The 25418-nt window shown below is 41.0% G+C and overlaps 1 protein-coding gene across 2 annotated transcripts; it reads left to right on the plus strand.

The window, feature by feature from the left end:
- The first annotated feature begins 1219 nt into the window (after positions 1–1219).
- On the plus strand, positions 1220–16019 carry LOC139406727 (volume-regulated anion channel subunit LRRC8D-like). 2 transcript variants are annotated; one of them, XM_071149696.1, is made up of 2 exons: positions 1220–1456; positions 7792–16019. In XM_071149696.1, the coding sequence occupies exon 2, from the start codon at positions 7794–7796 to the stop codon at positions 10323–10325; it is 2532 nt and encodes an 843-aa protein (XP_071005797.1). In that variant the 5' UTR covers positions 1220–1456; positions 7792–7793; the 3' UTR covers positions 10326–16019. The 2 variants fall into 2 exon arrangements, with proteins under 2 accessions (XP_071005797.1, XP_071005798.1); XM_071149697.1 differs by lacking the exon at positions 1220–1456 and adding an exon at positions 7469–7621.
- Positions 16020–25418: the final 9399 nt, after the last annotated feature.

Below are 25418 nucleotides of genomic sequence, written 5' to 3' on the forward strand. Positions count from 1 at the left end.
AGGAGACAAAGAACTGTTCGGAGGTGCAGTGGCTACATGGCTACCGCAACTAACAGAAATAAATAGGACCATCATTATACTGAATAGTTTTAATGATCATCCAACATAAAATAATTTGTAACTTTGGCCTTTGTTTATTCAACAGAAGTGCTCCAACATCTCTGTTCCATGTTCCTGGCAAGCTGCCCAGTCCAAGACGATGGCTATATTTGTGTTATGTAGCATTTGTTTGGCCCACAAATACAGGGCTTGTTCTATGAAGGGCATTTTACAGAGAACACAATGACATTCTGAATGGGACATAGACACAGTATTTAGGATCATCATCCACAGAATAGATAGCTAATGTACTTTATCAATTTTATGAGAAATGGAAATGTCTTCCTAAGAACCACCCCTTGCAAATTTTGAGAAGCACAGAATTCCAGTCCCCTAACATATATTTTAATAATTTCAAAGCCCTCTTTTGAATATGTTTTTTCAAAATGACAAGTTAAATATTGACACCAACATGATGTGTTGATGGTGCAATGTCTGACAGTACCTAAGAATATACAGCCAGTATTGGCTCCAGGAATCAAATGTTTAGTCTGTCATGAGGACACGAGATTACACAGCAAGTAAAGCACAGCTGCTGTATGCCATTTCTCTGTTTCCACTTTTAGAGAGCTGTTTCAGAGGTCACCGTCATTCATTATAACATGAAAGAAAAAATGTAAGAAAAAAACATGTAAGAAAAAAATGCTTTGAAATGTCACTGCTTGTCATGGACTGATCGTAGCTGATTAGGCTGCTGGATCTGTGGAGGGTGCCAGAAATGCACTTTTTTTTTATTTTGAGTGGTGTACCAAAATAATCCAGTGGAGTAAACTACTTTCCCTATATAGGACTAAAATAAATAGTTAACAAAATCTCCTATCAAACCAAAACATAAATAATGCAGCAATAGCTTTTCTGTAAAAAAAAAATTCTCATAGATATGTTAGTTATGACAATGTAATACAACCAAGCTTTTATAATTTGTTTACAGTCAATGGGTGGTTTTGCATAAGGATATTGTATAGATTGTGTGTGTGTGCCCTACAGGCTTTAGTTTACACTTCACACCAGGCAGCAGAGTTGAGACTTGTCTTGTTTTTGAGACATGATTGGTTGATACAGTAATACCAAAGATGGTTCGGTAAAGCTATTGGACTAGCTTAGGATACATTAAATATTTATTTCCTGTGCACTCTGTGTCCCATGCTGCAACCAACCTTCATGGCCGCAGCATGTCGCTATGGAGGAAGCAGAGCCAAAGCAATTTTCTAATCAGCTTAGTGTCTGTTCAGCAGTACGGTTGACTAGATGTTAAGCATTTCGTCTTTGTTTACCTTATCGAATCATGGGACGTACCAATAATTATCATTTTTCGGCTGAAGTATCGAGGCAACGGGACCCATAAATTTAATTGAAGGTGCGTATGCGTAGCCTGTCTCGTCTCAGAAACCGCCGCCAAGAATATTATGCAATGCTTTTCTGTATAAATAGCGGCACCATATGTATATATGTTGTCACAAAATAATGTGTACCCACTCATTAAGAAAACTCGTACTGGAAGAGGCTACAATAAGGCTGCTATAGAGAAGGCTAGGCCGTGTTACATTTCAATATGTAACGTTAACACGCTGTCCAGAAATCAAGAGTAGGCTAGGCCTACTGTAGCCTATACATATTTTTTTTTTTATAGCCTACTAAATCCAGGCCTGAACTCATATCCTAACCATAACCCCTACCGTGTTAAATTGCAACGTCAATTGGGTGACGTTAGACGTCTCGAGGATCCAGTTGAGACTTTTCCCGAGCAGAAATGCTGTGTCACATTTAGAGCCCATTCATGTGCATCCTGTGCCAGTGCGCAGCCGATGATGTTGTGGGATAGCTATATCCAGTTTGACCTATATAAAACAGGGAGTTCTTTATCACGCTGTGTTCATCTTTTTAATATGACACTAGCCTATGTTCAATCTAGGAGGTGGTGGGTAGCCTATGCAATTTCATATGGCGTGTTATGTCATACTTAATCATTTTTGGAACACAGTAGTAGCCGAAACTGTTCATAATTTAAGGTCCATATAAACTATAGCGTAGTTGATGTGTAGATTACGCAGTTTTTAGCCTTGACTGTGATATGACAATGTAAACCAGGTATATTTTTAATCTCTGACGAGCCTACAGCGTTTGAATGTGGTCCATCAGTTTGAATACAGAAGCCTACAAGGGCATCTAGCTACCACAAACATGGTTTATTTTGATTGTGGGCAGTGTTGCCAGGTCGAGCTAAAATCTCTAGCCAATGACCTCTGAAAACCAGTCCCAAAAAATGTTTTCAGCGCAGAGAGTTGCAACATTTATCCATGTATACCTTTTTTCCATACCTTTAACGAGCGAATTAAGGAATGTCTACTTCATTTTTAACGATTAAGGCTAGGAAGAAAAATTAGGTTTTCCATCAAAATAATAATTCTTGCAAGTTTAAGAATATGTTTCAAGAGAAAATATAAATTGCCATTTATTAAACTCTCCAGATCATTTTCCATCAATATCAATGGATGTCGATGTAACTTGTTTTGACTGCTATGATTAAACAATAAGGCCCTAGGAGGTGTGGTATATGGCCAATATACCACAAAAACATGAGGAGCCTTATTGCTATTATAAACTGGTTAACAGTGTAATTAAAATGGTAAAAGTGTTTTTTTTTTTTTTTTTGTCATTCCCATGTTACCATATACCATGGCTTTCAACCAATTAGCATTCAGGGATCAAACCATCCAGTTTATAATTGCAAATAAATCCTGTTTGTGCATGTGCATAACTATAGATAATTCAGACAGGAGAGTTTGAATGATGAAAGTTGGACAGAAGAAACACTTGGACGAACTTCAAAAAACGAATGCTAGGCTATTTTCTGGCAATTGTGCTGCAGATGTTAAGACTACAAACCGTTATAAATGGCCTGTTTACGAAATGTCATTGTTAGTACAATAGGCATAGGCTATTGGCAAAAATCTGGGTTTATAATTGCAATTCAACTTTGCCAAGGTTTGCTGAGCTAGATGCAGGTAGGCTATAGCCCCTGAAAGGCCAACATCTAATTTCAGGGAAAAGTCCACAATGAAACTGACATTAAATGTGGAGAATGATACATTTGCGATAGAGCTGTGACCATGATCACAATTGATCACTTCCAATTTAATTAACTAAACATGGCCATTAACAATTACATAATATCACAAGACTACAACTAAAAACTGAGTTAAAGGCTATTTATTACATCTGTTTGCCAGCTCCAGGTAGGCAACATGAGTGGCACAAATTGATTTGCAATGACTCCAGCGATATCAACATTTCAACATATTTATTGTACTGTATCATATGGTAGGCAACAGTAGCTTACAATGGCATAGAAATGAATAGCCTTTGATGGCCAACAAATCAAATGTAGCCGATCATTCTCCACATTTTAAATACATTTTAATTGGGGACTTTTTCACATTTAAGAGAAGCACACGAGGGAGTTCCTTAACTTCCATTTCAAATTTCCACTTGCACAGCGCTCCAGACCCTAGAACTGAGCATGAGTAAAACCCTTCGCTTGATACGGTTATCCATAAGAAATGTTGACATTTCAATGCCGTTTACTTAAATTCACTCAGAGGTGGTTTGATCTAAAGAGCTCTAGTGTGCCTAAAGTCCTTTTCCAATGCTTTGTCACCGTTTATATCACTTCTAGCTCATTCATTTCTTTTAATGGAAAAGGGTGTCTCCTAAATAGCCTACCCACAAATGGTAAAAAGTTGTTACAATGTGCTGGAAAAACACCAAAAGAAAGATGCCCAGGGTCCCTGCTCATCTGCGTGAACGTACCTTAGGCATGCTGCAAGGAGGCATGAGGACTGCAGATGTGGCCATATGTCCATACTGCGAGACACCTAAGACAGCCCTACAGGTAGACAGGACGGACAGCTGATCGTCCTCGCAGTGGCAGACCATGTGTAACAACACCTGCACAGGATCGGTACATCCGAACATCACACCTGCATAACGGGTACAGGATGGCAACAACAACTGCGCGAGTTACACCAGGGATGCACAATCCCTCAATTAGTGCTCAGACTGTCCGCAATAGGCTGAGAGAGGCTGGACTGAGGGCTTGTAGGCCTGTTGTAAAGGCAGGTCCTCACCAGACATCACCGGCAACAACGTCGCCTATGGGCACAAACCCACCGTCGCTGGACCAGATAGGACTGGCAAAAAGTGCTCTTCACTGACGAGTCGCGGTTTTGTCTCACCAGGGGTGAAGGTCGGATTCACGTTTATCGTCGAAGGAATGAGTGTTACACTGAGGCCTGTACTCTGGCGCGGGATCGATTTGGAGGTGGAGGGTCCGTTATGGTCTGAGGTGGTGTGTCACAGCATCATCGGACTGAGCTTGTTGTCACTGCAGGCAATCTCAACGCTGTGCGTTACATGGAAGACATCCTCCTCCCTCATGTGGTACCCTTCCTGTAGGCTCGTCCTGACATGACCCTCCAGCATGACAATGCCACCAACCATACTGCTTGTTCTGTGCGTGATTTCCTGCAAGACAGTAATGTCAATGTTCTACCATGGCCAGTGAATAGCCCGGATTTCAATCCCATTGAGCACATCTGGGACCTGTTGAATCGGAGGATGAGGGTTAGGGCCATTCCCCCCCAGAAATGTCCGGGAACTAGCAGGTGCCTTGGTGGAAGAGTGGGGTAACATCTCACAGCAATAACTGGCAAATCTGGTGCAGTCCCTGAGGAGGAGATGCACTGCAGTACTTAATGCAGCTGGTGGCCACACAAGACTGTTGCTTTTGATTTTGACCCCCCCCCCCCCCCCCCCCTTGTTCAGGGACACATGATTCAATTTCTGTTAGTCACATGTCTGTGGAACTTGTTCAGTTTATGTCTCAGTTGTTGAATGTTATGTTCATAAAAATATTTACACATGTTAAGTTTGCTGAAAATAAACGCAGTTGACAGTGAGAGGTGTTTCTTTTTTTGCTGAGTTTACATTTACCTTTGACAGCAATTACAGCTGTGAGTCTTCTTGGGTAAGTCTCTAAGAGCTTTGCACACCTGGATTGTGCAATAGTTGCCTTTTTATACAACGGTTGGGTCTATTCCTGAATGCTGATTGGTTAAAACTTCATTCCAGCCGGTGTCTATTCCACAAGTTAAATTTATGATGTAAAAATACCTATTTACTCTGGTCCATCTGACTGCGCAATCCACTGTCTCATCAGCCCAGCAAGGCAATTTAAGAACTCAATCTCCACTCTAAAAAGCATCTAGACATTATCTCACATTTCTTTTCGACTAACATTTAGTTTTCAACAGCGGAGATTTGTATAAACCTTATTGTTTCAATTATCAAATTTAATCAACAGCTGTCACATAGTAATGAACGTGTCGGGATGAGACAGGCAGGCAGTTTTTATCAACCTGTCTAAGTCATGAATCAGCATAATTTTAATGGAACAGGGCCTTCGGAAAGTATTCAGACCCTTTGACTTTTTCCACATTTTGTTAGGTTACAGCTTTATTGTTTAAATTATTATTTTCCCTCATCAATCTACACACTACACCATAATGACAAAGCAAAAACTGGTTTTTAGACATTTTTGCTAATTTAAAAATGATATTTCATTTTTTTATTCAAGTATTCTGACCCTTTACTCAGTACTTTGTTGAAGCACATTTGGCAGCGATTACATCCTCGAGTCTTCTTGCGTATGATGCTAAAAGTTGGCTCATCTGTATTTGTGGAGTTTCTCCCATTCTCTGCAGATCCTCTCAAGCTCTGTCAGGTTGGATGGGGAGCGTTGCTGCACAGCTATTTTCAGGTCTCTCCAGAGATGTTCATTTGGGTTCAAGGCCGGGCTCTGTCTGGCCCACTCAAGGACATTCAGAGACTTGTCCTGAAGCCACTCCTGTGTTGTCCTGTTGGAAGATGAACCTTCATACCCAATCTGAGGTCCTGAGCGATCTGGAGCAGGTTTTCATCAAGGATCTCTTTGTACTTTGCTCCGTTCATCTTTGCCTCGATCCTGGCTAGTCACCCAGTCCCTGCTGCTGAAAAACATCCCCACAACATGATGCTGCTGCCACCACCATGCTTCACCGTAGGGATGGTGCCAGGATTCCTCCAGACGTGACTCTTGGCATTCAGGCCAAAGAGTTCAATCTTGGTTTCATCAGACTAGAGAATCTTGTTTCAAATGGTCTGAGATTGTTTAGGTTGCTTTTGACAAACTCCAAGTTGGCTGTCGTGACTTTCACTGAAGAGTGGCTTCCATCTGGTCACTCTACCTTAAAGGCCTGATTGGTGGAGTGCTGCAGAGATGGTTGTTCTTCTGGAAGGTTCTCTCATCTCCACAGAGGATCTCTGGAGCTCTTGGTCACGTCCTTGACCAAGGCCCTTCTCCCCCGATTGCCGGGCGGCCAGCTGTAGGAAGAGTCTTGGTGGTTCCAAACTTCTTCCATTTAAGAAATATATATGCCACTGTGTTCTTGCAGACCTTCAATGGTCAGAATTATTTTGGTACACTTCCACAGATCTGTGCCCCGACACAATCCTGTTTCTTGAGCTCTACGGCCAATTCCTTTGTCCTCATGGCTTGGTTTTTGAACTGTGGGACCTTATATAGACAGGTGTGTGCCTTTCCAAATAATGTTAAATCAATAGAATTTACCACAGGTGGACTCCAATCAAGTTTTGAAAACATCTCAAGGATGATCAATGGAAACAGGATGCACCGGAGTTCAATTTCGAGGCTCATAGCAAAGGGTCTGAATATTTATGCAAATAAGGTGTTTCTGATTTTATTTTTTATATATTTCTATAAATGTCTAATAAACGGTTTATGCTTTGTGTGTACATTGCTCAGGATCTTTTTATTTAATCCATTTTGGAACAAGGCTGTAATGTAACAAAATGTGGAAAAAGTCAAGGGGTCTGAATACTTTCCGAAGGCACTGTATATACAAAACAATATCAATAGAAAATAGGTAAAACAAAGTAAATCATTATCATATTAAAGTTCCAGAGTGGGATCTCTGCTACTTTTAGAGTTAGGATCCAATTTGTAAGTATTACCAACTGAGTGAATGTGAAATGGATTCAAAATGGTCGCCCTCTGCTGATCATTTGTAGGATGTGCTATAATACAACTGAAATGAGGGATGTGATTGGTTACATTGCCTACGATGCCAATTTCTTTGTATAACATGGGCCATAACTTCTAAGAGTAACTTTAATTAAAAATATTTTTTCTCATTGAAATCAAATGTTTAAGGCTTAGTTATAGTGAAAGATGTAAATTCTGGTGTACATTTTGACCACAAAGTGATAGATTTACTAGAAAAATACCAAAATATAACTTTTTTTTGCCTCTAGCAGTTCAACTCTACCATTGAAATCATGATGTAGTCATCTCAAGGGAGAGGTTCGGTATGAAATACACTCCCTTCTTGATGTGCTGGGTGGTACCACCTCAGGGCTTACGATAAAAGCAGGTGACAGTGTGCCTTATTCGGCAATGGTCTTGGTAAGTGGAGTGCTGGAATCCTGCTGTTTTTTTTTTACCACGCTGCTTGATGAACCTAACCTTTCGTCCACAAAGCAAAAACAATAACAAAGGTACTGGGGTAGACAGTGCCGTTTGTTCCCCCCATCTTCAATTCACTGTTTAATTAATATGTCTGTTTTCTGTTGCAGTGATGTTTACTCTCACAGAGGTAGCCGCCCTGAATGACATCCAGCCGACCTATCGGATCCTGAAACCATGGTGGGACGTATTTATGGACTACCTGGGCGTCGTCATGCTGATGCTGGCCATATTTTCTGGAACCATGCAATTAACCAAAGACCAGGTGGTTTGCCTTCCCGTTCTGGAACCAACTCCAGAGGACCCCAGCACCTTCACGACACCGCAGCCAGAGGAGGGGTTTGGGTCAGGGTCAGGGAACGGAGGAAGCAGGGTGACTCTAGCCGCAGCGCCCCTAATGATTAATGATCTACCGGATAGTGTCATCCACTTCACACAGTTTGGTGGTGTTGGACAGCAGCCTCCGCCAACAGGCGTCAGGACAAACCTGGACTTTCAGCAGTATGTTTTTGTCAATCAGATGTGCTACCACGTTGCCCTGCCGTGGTACTCAAAATACTTCCCATACCTTGCTCTCATACACACCATCGTCCTCATGGTCAGCAGTAACTTTTGGTTCAAATATCCAAAGACTAGTTCAAAAATAGAGCATTTTGTGGGGATTCTGGGGAAGTGTTTTGAGTCTCCTTGGACGACCAAGGCATTGTCCGAGACTGCATGTGAGGACTCGGAGGAGAATAAGCAAAGGCTCACTGGTGCCCATTCCCTACCAAAACATTTCTCAACCAGCAGTGAAGAGGGAAGTCCTAACCAGTCCACCCCGATGCTGGCTAAATCTGGGGTCAAGTTTACTGCTGATAAGCCTGTTATTGAAGTGCCATGCATGACCATACTGGACAAGAAAGATGGAGAGCAGGCCAAGGCCTTGTTTGAAAAGGTTAGGAAGTTCCGTGCCCACGTGGAAGACAGTGATTTGATCTACAAGCTCTATGTTGCTCAAACTGTGATCAAAACCGTGAAGTTCATTTTGATCTTGTGTTACACAATGACATTTGTTGCTTCAATTGACTTTGACCATGTGTGTGAGCCTGACATAAAACATTTAACCGGATACTCTAAATTCCAATGCACACATAACATGGCATTCATGTTAAGGAAGCTGCTTGTCAGCTATATTTCCCTCGTCTGTATATATGGTCTAATCTGTATATACACTCTCTTCTGGCTGTTTCGACGACCTCTCAAGGAGTACTCTTTCGAGAAAGTCAGAGAGGAGAGTAGTTTCAGTGACATTCCTGACGTGAAGAACGACTTTGCGTTTCTCTTGCACATGGTCGATCAGTATGACCAGCTGTACTCGAAGCGTTTTGGCGTCTTCCTCTCTGAAGTCAGCGAGAATAAACTGCGAGAGATCAGCTTGAATCACGAGTGGACCTTTGAGAAACTGAGACAGCATGTAACCCGCAACGCTCAGGACAAACTGGAGCTCCATCTCTTCATGCTGTCAGGTCTGCCAGATGCTGTCTTCGATCTGACGGATTTGGAGATCCTAAAGCTGGAGCTGATCCCAGAGGCCAGGATAACAGCCAAAATCTCCCAGATGATCAACCTTCAGGAGCTTCACTTTTATCACTGCCCTGCCAAAGTTGAGCAGACCGCGTTCAGTTTCCTTCGTGACCACCTCCGGTGCCTTCATGTCAAGTTTACAGACGTAGCTGAGATCCCCACCTGGGTGTACCTGTTGAAAAGTCTGAGGGAGCTATACTTGGTCGGGAATCTGAATTCTGAAAACAACAAGATGATTGGTTTAGAATCTCTCAGAGACCTGAGACATCTGAAGATTCTGCATCTAAAAAGCAACTTGACGAAGGTCCCAACCAACATAACAGATCTCTCTCCACACCTGATCAAGCTGGTTGTACATAATGACGGTACTAAACTCCTGGTACTGAACAGTTTGAAAAAAATGATGAACCTAGCTGAACTGGAGCTTCACAATTGTGAACTGGAGAGGATTCCCCATGCTATTTTCAGTTTGACCAACCTGCAAGAGCTGGACCTGAAATCCAACAACATTCGCACCATTGAGGAGGTCATCAGCTTCCAGCACCTCAATAGGCTGATCTGCCTTAAACTGTGGCACAATAAAATCATCACCATTCCATTGTCCATAAGCCACATCAAAAACCTTGAGTCCCTCTACCTTTCGCACAACAAACTTGAATCTCTGCCCGTACCTTTGTTTAACCTGCTGAAGCTGAGGTATCTGGACGTTAGCCACAACTCCATAGTGGTGATCCCTCTGGAGATCGGCTTCATGCAGAACCTCCAGCACTTTGCCATTACAGGAAACAAGGTGGAGGTGGTACCCAAGCAGCTGTTCAAGTGCACCAAATTGAAGACACTATGTCTGGGACACAACTGTATCTCTGTCCTTCCAGAGAAGATAAGCAATCTGGTGCAGCTAACAAACCTGGAGCTTAAGGGAAACTGTCTGGACCGCCTGCCAGCCCAGCTTGGCCAGTGTCATCTCCTCCGCAGGAACTGCCTGGTGGTGGAGGACCACCTCTTTGACTCACTCCCCCTAGACGTCAAGGAGAGTATCAATCAGGAAGCCAACGTTCCCTTTGCTAATGGGGTGTGAGTGTGGAAGGACAGTCACTTTACCCATACAGGAAGGAGATTACAAAAATGTGGCAATAACTGTCCATACACAGCCAGCTAGTCAACTCTTTTAATTACAGCATGTGAACTGGAATAAAGGTTTTTGCTCAGGGCTGACTCGTCGAACAGATGATGTTTAAACTTATAGAAAATGGCACTGTGCTAACTAGTCAGGTGAGTTGATTCCAGGTACTGTGGAAAATGCTAGAATGATGGTCTAGATCCAGAATGATAGGTTAGTTCCATAGTGATGGGCTGATTCCAGAATAAGGAGCTGGTTCCAGAGTGAGTTAGTTGTAGAATGACAGCAATGTTTGTGTTAGACCACTAAATGATTAGTCAATGTTCTGAGGAAAAGGGATGCTCCTCTTAATGAAACAGAATGGTGGTGTAGAATTCATAGATACCAGGGATACAGTAGCCTCAGATTATTGGCACCCTTGATAAAGATGAGCAAAAAAGAATGTATAAAATAAAGAATACAAATTCTGAACTATATTGTATGCAATTTTTATTTTTATTTTATACTAATACAATCGCTCAGAGAAGTAGATTTGGTTTAACAAGTAAAACAAAACAAATCTAAAAACTATAGGTGTCAACTATTGGCACCCCCAAAGATTCTTATTTTACTTTTTAATGTGAGTCTCAGTTTAAGGAACTATATTGTGGCCTTCCATGGCTTCCTGTGTAAAAATGAGATAACACACATGTAAAATCCATTTGTCATCCATCACCGGGCCCCCGAGTTGCGCAGCGGTCTAAGGCATTGCAGCTCAGGGCTAGAGGCATCACTACAGACCCTGGTTTGAGTCTAAGCTGTATCACAACCGGCTGTGATTGGCAGTCCCATAGGGTGGAACAATTGGCCCAGCATCATCCGGGTTATGGTTTGGGCCGAGGTAGGCCGTCATTGTAAATAAGAATTTGTTATGTCACGATGAGTCTGCAGGAGGGAGGAGGATGTCTTCCCTGTAACGCACAGTGTTGAGATTGCCTGCAATGACAACAAGCTCAGTCCGATGATGCTGTGACACCGCCCCAGACCATGACGGAACCTCCACCTCCAAATCGATCCTGTTCCAGAGTACAGGCCTCGATGTAACGCTCATTCCTTTGACGATAAATGTAAATCCGACCTTCACCCCTGGTGAGACAAAACCGCGACTTGTCAGTGAAGATAATTTTTTGCCAGTCCTATCTGGTCCAGCAACGGTTTGTGCCCATAGGCAACGTTGTTGTCAGGGATGTCTGGTGAGGACCTGCCTACAAGCCCTCAGTCCAGCCTCTCTTATCCTATTGCGGACAGTCTGAGCACTGATGGAGGGATTGTGCGTTCCTGGTGTAACTCGGGCAGTTGTTGCCATCCTGTACCTGTCCCGCAGGTGTGATGTTCGGATGTGCCGATCCTGTGCAGGTGTTGTTGCACATGGTCTGCCACTGCGAGGATGATCAGCTGTCCGTCCTGTCTCCCTGTAGCGCTGTCTTAGGCGTATCACAGTACGGACATTGCAATTTATTGCCCTGGCCACATCTACAGTCCTCATGCCTCCATGCAGCATGCCTAAGGTTCGTTCACGCAGATGAGCAGGGACCCTGGGCATCTTTTTTTTGTGTGTTTTTCAGAGTTAGTAGAAAGGCCTCTTTAGTGTCCTAAGTTTTCATAACTGTGACCTTAATTTCTTACCGTCTGTAAGCTGTTAGTGTCTTACCGACCGTTTCGCAGGTGCATGTTCATGAATTGTTTATGGTTCATTGAACAAGCATGGGAAACAGTGTTTAAACCCTTTACAAGGAAGATCTGTGAAGTTATTTGGATTTTTACGAATTATCTTTGAAAGACAGTGTCCTGAAAAAGAGACTTTTATTTTTTTTTAGTTTACCTGCTGTAAAATATGGTGGTAGATCTTTTTTAATATGGCTGTTTCGCTTCCACTCGTCCTGAGGCCCTTGTTAAGGTCAACGGCATCATGAACTCTACCAAGTACCAGGACATTTAGCCAGAACCCTTGTTGTCTCTGCCAGGAGGCTGAAACTTGGCCACAAAGAAAAAACAAATCCACAAAGAAATGGTTAATTGATAACAAAATCCACATTTTGAAACGGCCATCTCAGGCCCTGGACTTGAACCCCAGCACAGACCAAAGGATTTCAAGGATCTGGAAAGGTTCTGTGTGGAGGAATGGTCTAAGATCCTTCCCAATGTGTTCTCAAATCTCATAAAACCTTATAGAAAAAGGACAAGTGCCCTTATCCTTGCAAGGGTGCACAATGTATTGGAAATGGGTGGCAATCATTTTTACGTATCTTAATATATATATTCTTTTAGCTTGTTAAACAAAATTATTATATTTTTCTCTGAGCAATTGTATTATTATAAAATATAATTTTCAAATTTTTTCGAATAGGCCATACAATATTGTTCAGTATTTGTATTATTTATGTGATACTGTCATTTTTGCTCATCTTTATTAAGGGTGTCAACAATTTTGGTGGTGACTGTATATCAGTGTTGGGCTCAATTCAGAATTTAATTGAGAATACTTTATACATTTCTATTCTTGAATTGAATTTGAATTTAAGCAGCAAACAGGATAAGAATTGCAATTTGAATTACAGGAAATACATTTGAATTAAGTGAAATTCAAAGAAATTCAAAAGGCAGAGTTGCAAAGAAAAATGCATATCTCAGACTGGCCAATAAAAAGAAAAGATTAAGACCGGCAAAAGAACAGGCACTGGACAGAGGAACTCTGCCTAGAAGGCCATCATCCCGGAGTCGCCTCTTCACTGTTGACGTTGAGACTGGTCATTTGCGGGTACTATTTAATGAAGCTGCCAGTTGAGGACTTGTGAGGTGTTTGTTTCTCAAACTAGACACTCTAATGTACTTGTCCTCTTGCTCAGTTGTGCACTGGGGCCTCCCACTCCTCTTTCTATTCTGGTTAGAGACAGTTTTCTCTGGTCTGTGAGGGGAGTATACAGCGTTGTATGAGATCTTCAGTTTATTGGCAATTTCTTGCATGGAGTAACCTTCATTTCCCAGAACAAGAATAGACTGACGAGTTTCAGAAGAAAGGTCTTTGTTTCTGGCCCTTTTGAGCCTGTAATCAAACCCACAAATCCTGATTCTCCAGATACTCAACTAGTCTAAAGAAGGCCAGTTGTATCGCTTCTTTAATTAGAACAACAGTTTTCAGCTGTGCTAACATAATTGCAAAAGGGTTTTCTAATGATCAAGTAGCCTTTTAAAATGATAAACTTGGATTAGCTAACACAACGTGCCATTGGAACACGAGTGATGGTTGCTGATAATGAGCCTCTGTACGCCTATTTAGACATTCCATTAAAAATCAGCAGTTTTCAGCTACAATAGTCATTTACAACATTAACAATGTTGACATTGTATTTCTGATCAATTTGATGTTATTTTAATGGACAAAAAATGTGCTTTTCTTTAAAAAGCAAGGACATTTCTAAGTGACCACAAACTTTTGAACGGTAGTGTATCTGGAAGTGTGACTTCAATGAAACTCATGTTCTATGACTGAGTTGAATTTATTTGAATTGTACTGAATTAAATTATACTTCCTGTCACTCAAACTCTAATTCTACATCCTGTGGAGTGTGGCTAAATTCAATTAAAATGTCAACTCATGAGTTGAATGGGAGTCAATTCCAAAATTCTGAATTGGGCCCAACCCTGGACTGAAGAACTGATAAAAGCTCATCTTTTGTTATTTTGTTTTATTTACTGTTTTTTTTTTTATAGCAACATGTCTCTACTTTTTACCTGAATCCAGGATGTAGGAGTTTAGGGATTCCTCTCATGATTTTTACTTAATTATTTTGTTGTCATTATTTAGATTATAAATACCTGTGGTTGTTTGAAAGGAACCTCCAAACTTACCGACAAGTGTGACAACCCAGTCAACAAGCATGCCTATGCCCATACTATATCTGCTGTGGTAAGAACCACATGTTATAATCAGACTAAAGCAAGGAAGAGTTTTATCAACAAGGACAATTATAAAACACTATTGTATGTGACATCCGCTCTGCATCATTGATGTGCATCTACAATATGGTCTTGGCTACTCACTTAATGACATTGTGCATGTCTATGTTTACTATCCTATCCTTTTACTCATAAATGTGTCAGTAAAGTATTTAACTCTTTCAATAGACATTTTCAACATGTCCGTTCCACTGTGATGCATTCAGAATGAGATATACCAGAGGTTCCTCTGTTATCTGATTTCCCCCTATGTCTAGCAATTTCACAATATGTTTGAAGCATTTTCAACTTCACTGGTATGGTTGTAGGCTACCAGAGCATGTGATGCAGGCCGTGCCAGGTCAGTTTGAATTGTTTTGCACCTTTCAATCAGTCAGAAGTATCATATTCCTGCCTTCCATTGGTGGCACACATCTAATTAATTTAGTCATATAGTGCCTATCTTTTCCATTCATTTAGGATTCAGACCTGCAGATATCTCCTCATGCTTATAGGCTGATCTACACAGCAGTTGCTGTTGAATATGGATTCACCTCAACCTGACACCACTTTTTTGTTGCATGGAATTATCTGACAAACTTAGATTTGCGGTAAACTTTATTTAAGTTGAAATTTCGTTCAACCAATGGGGAAAAAATGCTACCATCTGAAATGCTACAGTGTTCAGTCTCGACTTGTTAAAAGATTATGAATGTTAAGGTATGACAATTGTAACTCAATAAAGGAGTTGCGTTGACTTGCACAGTAAACCAATTGTTGCCCATCTTGCATGGATTTGATGACAAGCTCATGGGATCATCAGTTGTAGATTGCGCTTGCAAGGTATAGATTTTAATTATTTGAACCCCAAAATTAAAGTGTATCACTTTGGTCTCAGAAACTATCACAATGTGGACCATCAAAATATTAGAATGATCAAATAAAAGCATACACATATTTGATGCATTATTGATAGACTGCAATACATGTTAAGAGTGTTAATATATCACAAATGGTTTCAATTATTCCCATTTCCAAATGATGACTATTTTCTCTCCATGATTGTTTAGATTTTTTGGGGGAGAAATGTGTGTTTCTTATTTTATATTCATTTCTATATAATTTAGTTTTTAGCATGTTAGAAGAACACGTTTTTAGCATTGTAAAAGTCATGAGAATAGTGTGTAGAAAGACTGTCTAACCAAAAGATTACTATGAGGGATGCGTGTGATTCACTGTAGTAATGCGCCCTCACCACCATTTCTAGTCAAAGCATGATTTCTGACTGATAATGCTGTTTGTGTGCGTGTGTGGCAGGGAATTATTATGTAAGTTCCAATATAAATTACATTTACCTTGTTTTGTAAACAACAAATAATAAGGGGGTCTCAGATGAAGCCGTTGTCCTTTTGTTTTTGTTTAGTACGGTATAACGTTACTTTTAAAAAATGTAGTATTTCCACAGTTTCTAAATGACAAGAACATGATTTTCATCTTTTTTTGTTATTCTTTTTAACGTTTCAATAGAATATTTTGTATTTTAACCATCTGATATTCTAATGTTTCTCTTCTATATCTACTAAACTAACACAAGCTAAATTTGAGTCGACTTACATTACCACCAAAAATACATTTAGGTACACTACATACAGAGGCAATAAAGAGTCTATACCCCCCTTGGATTTCTTGACATTTTGTGTTATAAAGTGGGATTAAAATGGATTTAATTGTCTTTTTTTTTGTCAACGATCTACACAAACTACTCTAATTTTTTATTTTTATTTTTATTTTACCTTTATTTAACCAGGCAAGTCAGTTAAGAACAAATTCTTATTTTCAATGACGGCCTGGGAACAGTGGGTTAACTGCCTGTTCAGGGGCAGAACGACAGATTTGTACCTTGTCAGCTCGGGGGTTTGAACTCACAACCTTCCGGTTACTAGTCCGACGCTCTAACCACTAGGCTACCCTGCTGTCAAAGTGGAAGAGAAAAGATAACATTTTTAAGATGAATGAAAAATAAAACATAAATGAGTCAATAGATGTTTGAAACACCTTTGGCCGCAATTACAGCTATGAATCTTATTGGGTAAGTCTCATCAGAGCTTTGCACACCTGGATTGTGCAATTTATTCTCTCTTATTATTATCATGGCTAGACAGTGATTTTCAAATCTTGCCCAATGTGTTCAAGCAGATTGAACTAAATACTCCAGCGTAGATCTGGCTTTGTGTTGTAGGTTATTGTCCTGCTGGAAGGTGAATTCCTCCCCCAGTGTCTGGTGTAAAGCAGACTGAATCAGGTTTTCCTTTAGGATTTTGCCTGTGCTTAGTTCCATCCTATTTCTTTTCATCCTGAAAAAGTCTTTGCCGATGTCAAGAATACCATGATCCAGCCACCATGCTTGAATATAAGGAGGCAGTTACCCAGTGATGTGTTGTTGGATTGCCCCAAACATAAGGCTTTGCATTTAGGCAGAAAAGTGTATTCCTTTTCTGTTGAATTTTTTCTTTGCAGTATGGCTTTAGTGCCTTTTTGCATGTTTTGGAATAATTGTTATTCTTTATATTTGGATTCTTCTTTTCACGCTGTCAATTAGGTCATTATTGAAGAGTCACTACAATGTTGTTGATCCATCCTCAGTTCTCCCATCACAGCCATTTTACTCTGTAGGTTTTTCTAAATCAACAATGGCCTCATGGTGACATCCCTAAGCAGTGTCCTTCCTGTCCTGCAGCTCAGTTCAGAAGGACGACTATCTTTGATGTGTCTGGGTGGTTTATCATCCACAGCATATTTATTAACTTGACCATGGTTAAAGATGTACTCAACATTAGATGGTTTATTGATACCCATCTACCAATCACTGCTCTTCTTTATGAGGCTTTAGAAAAGCTCCCTGGTCTTTGCAGTTTAATCTGCACTTGACATTCAATACTTTACTGAGGGACCTTACATATGTTGTATGTATAGGAGACAGAGGAAGGGGTAGTCATTTAAAAATTGTCAACCCCTAACATTTCACACAGTGAGTTCATGTAATTTGTGATTTGTTAAGCCAAATTTGACTTCTGAACTAATTTTGGCTTGCCTAAAAAAAGTAATGAATACTTTTGCAACAACTATATTTTAGTTGATAAATTATTATATTGTAAACATTTTAGAATTTCATTTTCACTTCGACATTATGGAGTATTTTGTATAGATCAATGACAAAAATGTACAATTAAATATATTTCAATCCCACTTTGTAACAACAAAATGTGATAAGTTCAAGGCGGTGTAGACTGTCTATAGGCACAGTACTTCCTTCCTGACAGACCATCCCAGGTTATGCATTAACAAATCCTATTTGTGTTGACAACTGTACATTGTGGATTATTGTTATTATACAAACCACACTGTTTACTTAACAATGATTTATGCTATTAGGATGGTTGATAACAGTGATCCCTGCAGCACTTTCAAACAACTCCTGATCAAATTCCTCGGTTACCTGTTATCTTTTTTTGATGAACAATAAAAACAATGATATCCATGTTGTACCTGTTTTATCTTTGACAGTTACCAACATGACTTTTTATTATTTCAGTATCTGTTTAAATGTGGTTCTCAGACGTGCTCTTCTGGGCCATGTTCAGTACACAAAATGTTCTTAAATGTTGCAGATAGAAATACTACAAATAGAGCTGACGTGAGTCCTTATTCTACATGTAAGAGATCCATGTTTGTTCTACATAGCATATTTCTATCTAAATGTTCCAAAACATTGAGTCTTGCTGAACGTGCCCCCTGCTTTCTCTTGGGAATGGAGATGCAACGTATTAATATCCTATTGGAGGCTGTGATGTCACCCGACAGCCTTGGGACCAGATGGTAGGTCTAGTGGTGAACGGTCTTGGAGTGCCATTGTGTGGGAAGATAGTGTTACTATAGCTTATTTCCTCATAGATAAGCCTGCATACATAGCAAAACCACTTACTTTCTAATAATTCAATGGATCTTACTTCACACTGGCACTACTGCGAACCATTATTTAGATACTTTTTTCCCCAGGTATAATAAGTCATATTCCAGATATAGTTAGCAAATAATGCAGTCAAAGTAGCGGACGTTCAAGTAACTGTCCAGTGTTTCCAGATTTTTATGAAATATAACCTATAATTACTTACAATATGAGTGAAAAATATTTACCAAAAAAATGTAATTGACCAAACTATAGTATTTCTCAATGTTTCTCCAATTGACTGTAGCTGGCTAATTAATTTGATAATACACCCAGTTTTATGCTTTTTTAGTTCACACAACATGCCACCCTTTCACCTACAGTAGAACCTGATGAACGACATGGGGTTAAGCAATAAAATTGTCCATGCTCTCTTGTCCTACCAGATCTGCGACGAGAAGGTTTTACCTAGTGTATCCCTCTGTCCTTCAACTCTTGTTGTAAGTAGTTGTCTGGTTTGTCAGGTCCCAGGATCCCATGATTATTTATTTGCGAGTTAATTGCAATTGTCTTTTTTGTTTTTACCCTATCTGTACCTGATAGAGTAGATCTAGTCTCACGTGCGGAAGTAAGCCTTCTGGCGCGAGAGACTCAGAAGTTCTGACGCACATTTGAGAGCCTCAGGACGGTCCATTTACCTTGTGCTGTTATAATTTATGCTATGAAATCCTGCAATTTCATTAGGGCAGTTCCCCATCATAGCAAATAGCTGGCAAAACAATCCAAACAATGTTCGCATGGCCTATGCGCCCACAGAGGCGGAGCTGCCTCTGCTGGCAGTCACTGTGGGGCAGAGTAGTAAGTATCTGAACAGCTTGTTATGAACAATATATTTTTGCAACAGGAAAATATACGCATTTACTGTACTTTTATGAGCATTTCATTCATAAGCCATGAATTTCTATAACACCCCCCCCCCCCCCAAAAAAATAAAAAATAAAAATACGTACTTATTTTTTGGGACCAATCACAAGTGGGGCGCCACTGTGTGGTAGTATAGTAGTGCATTTACTGCATATGTCCCAAATGGCACCCTAAACTGTTTATAATGCACTACTTTTGACCATGGAGAAAACCCTGACTGCTAGCTCTAGATGTGATTGGATAGGAAGACCGGGTCTGTGGTTGCAAACCTGTTTGCCCCTAACTTGAGAAATACCACATGTAGGGGTTTTATGTGAAATATATGGGGACAGTTTCCCGGGCCTAGATTAAGGGCTCTATTCACTCAGATCCGTTTTGTCAAATCCAATATAAACATAATTATTTATAACTAAACTTCTAACTTGAGTGGGGCGGGTGTGACAATGATTGCAAGAGCAGCTGCAACACAATTCCACCTCCAACACCACCTATGTGGGTGTCTGTTATCGCTGGTTAATGCTTGATCTGATTGAATCTAGGCCTGAACTTAGTCCTGGACTAAAATGCTTGAGATTTCTATGGAGAATCTCCATTGAGGATGCTTTTTCCGACTAGGCCTTTCACAGGAATTGTGGAAGTATGGCTGCACTGCTGCATGCATCCCAAATAGCTCCATATGATCTTTTATTGTACTATGGGCCGCCGCCATTAGTTGTGCACTATAAAGGGAATAGCTAGGGTGCCATTTGGGATGGAGACATGGCTAGGTTTTGAAGGGGAATTTGGATGAGTGTGTGGCCTGATGCTCCCTCTCTGCCCGGAGGTATAAGGAACAGATCTCCGGTGATGGCCTCTTGTAAGCACTTGCATAGCTGATGAGCTGTAATTATGTTTTAATGATTTCTGTAGGGCATCCACCCCTCTCTCTTACAAATTAAGACAGAGTATTTTGAAAACATTTGGTGTTGACACGCTCTATGTGCATCCCAAATGGCACTTTATCCCCCCTTGTAGTGCACTACTTTTTACCAGAACCCTATGGCCCCTAGTCAACTTTGTGCACTAAAAAGGGAATAGGGTGGCATTTGGAACACTACCCCTATGAAGTCTACTGATTGAAAGCTCTATGAAGTCCACCATGGCACCCACAGTTGGTTGGTTGGCAGCTTTGATGTCAGCAGTCTGCCGCATACTGGCCACAGCGGCCTGATAGTTCAGTGCCACAGATCACCCAGATTTGCTATAATTGGAAAAACTTGTTTTAGAAAAAGGGCATCGGATGACTTTGACGGCTGTGTTGCCCCGTTAACGCCCCCAGCGACTGCTAACCACCCTCTCCTCCTCCCCTTCTTCCGATCGTGTGCCCAGGGCATGGGTAGCCTTGTCCCTCATTAAGGAGACCGTGGCTGTAAAGTGACAGATGTCCTGATGCGATCTGGCTGCCTCATTGGACTCCGTCTTTCTTGTTAGTACACACGGTTACTGAGGGTGTGGGAACTCATGGTTTAGGAGGGTGTGGGGACTCACAGAGAGACCAGGGTTCTCTAATAACTGTTAAATATATTATTTGGAGGGCAGGGTGGCAAGGTGGGTTGAAGGAAGCTATAACTCCCCTGGTGATCCCCTTACATAGTGAAAGACTCAGAGCACTTCATCTCTATCTCTATGTTCCAAATGGCACCCTATCCCCTATTGGACAGGGCCCATAAGTAGTGCACTATGTACGCCATTTGTGACGCAACCTATACCCCTAGATTGGAAGATGTATCCCCCTCTCCACTCCTCTCCTCTGCTTTCTCCTCTCTTCTCTCTCCTGTGGTGCTGGCCCTGATGTTCGGGGGATCACTGACGTTGAAGCGTTTATAAATCTCAATTTTGGACCTGTGTTGCCCCCCTGCTTGGCACAGGATAGATGAGGGTTGGGGTCCTGGGCTAGGCTATGTCTCCCACCCCTGTCCTCCCTCTTTTCACACCCTCCCCCTTCACCCATCCTCGGAGACTCTAACCCTTTTAGGTTCCTCTACAGGTAAAATTGCCAAGGACCTTGTGAGACCTGGGTTCCCTTGGAGGTAAAATCTATAATGAGTTTTTGATTTGAGCTACGGGTCTTGAAAATGTACTTTAGCTTATCCACATGCCTGCTGCCTCACAGGAGGTCAGAAAAGGCCTGGATGGACACTCACAACATCAGCTGCAACATCTGAGGGAAACAGAGAGAACAACAAGAAACAGTAATAGTCCAAAGAGAGCGACCTGTAGACACTTATTTATTTTTCAAAAAATAACTTGAAACGTGCTCTGCTGCTTCTTAAACGTTCACACTTTCAAAATGAATTATTCACACAGCGTTATTGAGTCATAGGGCCTGGTATTAAATCTGGTCATCTTGTTGCTCGAACACCTTTCCATAGTCCAATCTGTCTTGTTGCTGTGTTAAATCTGAGATAAATATTTGGTAGTTAAGTCATACATTTTACAATAAGGGAAATAATTTCCTACTTAAGATCATCACAATAATCTGGTGCTCTCTAGCGTGGATAGCAGGCCTTTCACAATCTTCTTCTTCTTCTTCTTCTATGATATCCTGGCGGTCTTCAAACAATCGTTTAAGTGCATGCCTCCACCTACTGTGCTGGAATGTACGATCAATCATGATCTGCCCAATTCTGAAAATACAATTCAAAACCAAATAAATCCCTAACTTCTGTTTTACGGCCTCTGCATACAATGCATCATGACTGATCCTATATCTCTGAGCCTCTCTTTGTACCTGGCATCCACCAAATGCTGCATTGTGTTCTCCCCCACAATTACAGCACATCACCTTCACATTGCTTCCACATTCACCGTAATGAATTCAACCTCTTCTCTTGCTGGGCCTGGCTACCACACAATATTAACAATCTACCATTTCCAATAAACCAGGCTAATTTCACTTCACCTACCTTTTTCTCTATGGCATTAGTTAGTTGGATAGGGTGTAAGTGAGGCCCTGTGGTCTCATCAAACAGTATCACCACTTTCCAATCCAACACATCACTGCTCTTGCTTCCTACCTTGGCCCTGTTTATGGTTTCTTTACTAGACGCCCCACTGCTTTCTATATCATGATCTCTCTTCTTCCTATGTCTTTCCACTACCGACCATTCTGGTCCTTGACCCTCATCCTCCCGCTCCATACCATCATAACTGACACCCATATTGTTTGCATTCCAGCGCAGCTGTTGCTTCACCAACGTTTTCTCCTTTTCCTCCATTTGGTCCGCACTGCTCTCCGCCCATTCCCATTCCCCGAACTATGGATCAACTCTACAGGCTTCACCAATCATGGAACCTGTGATTACTATTATTTGACCATGCTGGTCATTTATGAACATTTGAACATCTTGGCCATGTTCTGTTATCTCTACCCGGCACAACCAGAAGAGGACTGGCCACCCCTCATAGCCTGGTTCTTCTCTAGGTTTCTTCCTAGGTTTTGGCCTTTCTTGGGAGTTTTTCCTAGCCACTGTGCTTCTACATCTGCATTGCTTGCTGTTTTGGGGTTTTAGGCTTGGTTTCTGTACAGCACTTTGATATATCAGCTGATGTAAGAAGGGCTATATAAATACATTTGATTTGATTTGAGCCTCATGCGACCAACGTACACAACTCCCTCGTACACCGTCAACCGTCAGCCGGCCTTTCACAATACTTGTGAAACGTGTTTTTGTTATGTTCTAAATCTACAGCTAGAGGGCGCTCAAACCTTAACATTAGAGTGACCTGACTGAACAATCAACATACAGCCTACAGTCAACTTGAGCTTCATCAAATTGTATCTTCTATATTGCTTGTAGTGAATATATAATGTGGATTGAATCAAAAGTATTTTGACATTTCATTACAATAATTCAAAGTCATATTCTTATCATATTTGATAACACTCATTGCTATATCTGCAATGTATGCATTGAGTTCTTTTACCAAAAAATAGTAACATTCATCACAATATATTACACTTAGTCAGGAGGGTTTCACTGCTATTATTGTCCCCGGAAAATAATAATAATATGCATTTTGAACCCGAGAGCCTTATTACTCACAAGACCTGCTAAGATGTTTGCTGAGTGTCAATTTCTGAATTAGAAATTCCACACAATTCGGTACCAGTTTATTGATGTATCCTCCACTGACTTTATTAAATTATTCATAAATCAACCCCTCAAAAAAAACACTGTTTGCTCTGCCTAAATCTGTTTGATATCAAAACAGGGAACCAGACAGACAGCCATCGCTGCTATAATCTTAGTTAATCATCTAATTTAATGCACTTAGTGTCGTGTTGTTTAATATTCTAATTAAATGTCTGCGCCCAAAAAAAACAGTAGCCCCTTGTCCCACTTGTCATTGGTGGTGGCCAGGGTTTGTCAAAATGATGTGATTGGTCAGATTGTAATTCCTTCCAATCAGAATTCTTTGGGACCTAATGTGACAGTTGAGTTGTGGATCGGGCAGACAGGACCAAACTTGTGGAGTTTCTCTCTAAATACTTAACATAGCAATGAGTTAAACATCCCCAGGAGGCTTAGTAGAGGTTCCCTTTGAACAAACACCTCAGGGAGACTAAACTGGGACTGAACCAGCACCTAGAGGTCTTAACAACCAGTTCTGGGACTGCTACACCAACTACACGTATGTGTTCAAAATGGCACCCTATTTCCTATATATATCACTACTTTTGACCAGAGCCCTATGTGGACCTGGTCAAAAGTACTGCACTATAAAGGGAATAGGGTGCCATTTGGGATGCAGCCAAGGTCTTATCAACCAGGACTGTTTTGGTTTATCAAATAGTACAATTAGTAATTTCTCCTGCTACTGCGGAGGAGAGAAAAAAGAATGGGAAGAAAAAAGAAAGAGAGAAGGGAATATGTTTAAGAGTGAATCTTTATCTGAGCTTAATTTCCCATGCTCTAGCAGAGTGGAGGATTTCTCCCCCCGTACAGATCTCTTTGTCAGATCCTACCTACCCAGGATAGACCCAGGGGCGCTCAGAGAACATACACATCACCTAGATTTGCCTTCCAGCTCTCTTCACTTCTCTCCAGTGATTGCTCCCTCTTTCTCTCCCTCTCCCTCTCTCTCTCTCTCTCTCTCGCTTTCACTTTCACTCGCTCTCACTTTCTCATTCTCTCTCGCCCTCTCTCTCTCTCTCCTTCGCTCTCTCTCCCTCTCTCCCCGCTGGCTTCTTTGTGTAGAACGAGACGAGCAAGCATTTTGGAAATCAAATCTCAGTTTGTCTGAGTAAAACTGGAGCAGACTTCAATTTGAATATATTTACTGCAACATAATTGTTCTAAGCACATATACACACACACAACCCCCTTCCTCCCCTAGCTACCTAGCTTTCTCTCCAACGACAATGCAAACCAGGCATCACAGTTGGTAAATGAAACACTGTATGAATTTCTGTAGTGTCTCCTGCAATGCACCTCCTCCATATCAGACCAATATGTGAATAACTGCAGAATGGAAAAATCACCTTAGTAGCTTGTCTATGATTAGACAAGCTACTTAGCTCACTACAATTTCACCCTCACTGTTGCTTTTGTCTGGAATTGCAGTGACCTTCCAGCCTGTTAATAATCATGTTAATTATGATCCTTACTGTCACACAATGATGACATGCAAATCATGACATGCTCTTTCTCTGATGACCTTGTCACGTTAGCTACAAGAGAGGACTAGGTAGGACTAGAGAGGACATGAAAATAACCTCTCCCTCAACTTCAACCAAACGAAGGAGCTGATCGTGGACTTCAAGAGACAGCAGAGGGAGCACGCCCCCATCCACATCGACGGGGCCGCAGTAGAGAAGGTGAAAAGCCATCAGACTGTTAAATAGTCACAACTAGCCGAGTACCCTGCCCTGAACTTTAGTCACTGTCACTAGCCGGCTACTATCCGGTTACTCTACCTTAGAGGCTACTGCCCTATTTACATAGTTATGGACACTGGTCACTTAAATAATGTTTACATACTGTTTTACCCACTTCAAATGTACCTGTATATACTGTATTCTTGTCAAGGCGTGTCCTATTGAACTATTCCTGTACATATACTATTCTTCAGATATACTACATATTCTATCCATATACTGTCCATATTGTCTATATATCCTCATATATATATAGAATTAAATTATTTAACTTTTTAGATTTGTG

Source organism: Oncorhynchus clarkii, chromosome 4 (genome assembly GCF_045791955.1).
Source record: "Oncorhynchus clarkii lewisi isolate Uvic-CL-2024 chromosome 4, UVic_Ocla_1.0, whole genome shotgun sequence".
Classification (NCBI taxonomy): Eukaryota; Metazoa; Chordata; class Actinopteri; order Salmoniformes; family Salmonidae; genus Oncorhynchus; species Oncorhynchus clarkii.

Excerpts from the sequence above, each read along its gene's own strand:
- LOC139406727 (XM_071149696.1), top strand. The coding sequence starts at position 7,794 with ATGTTTACTCTCACAGAGGTAGCCGCCCTGAATGACATCCAGCCGACC.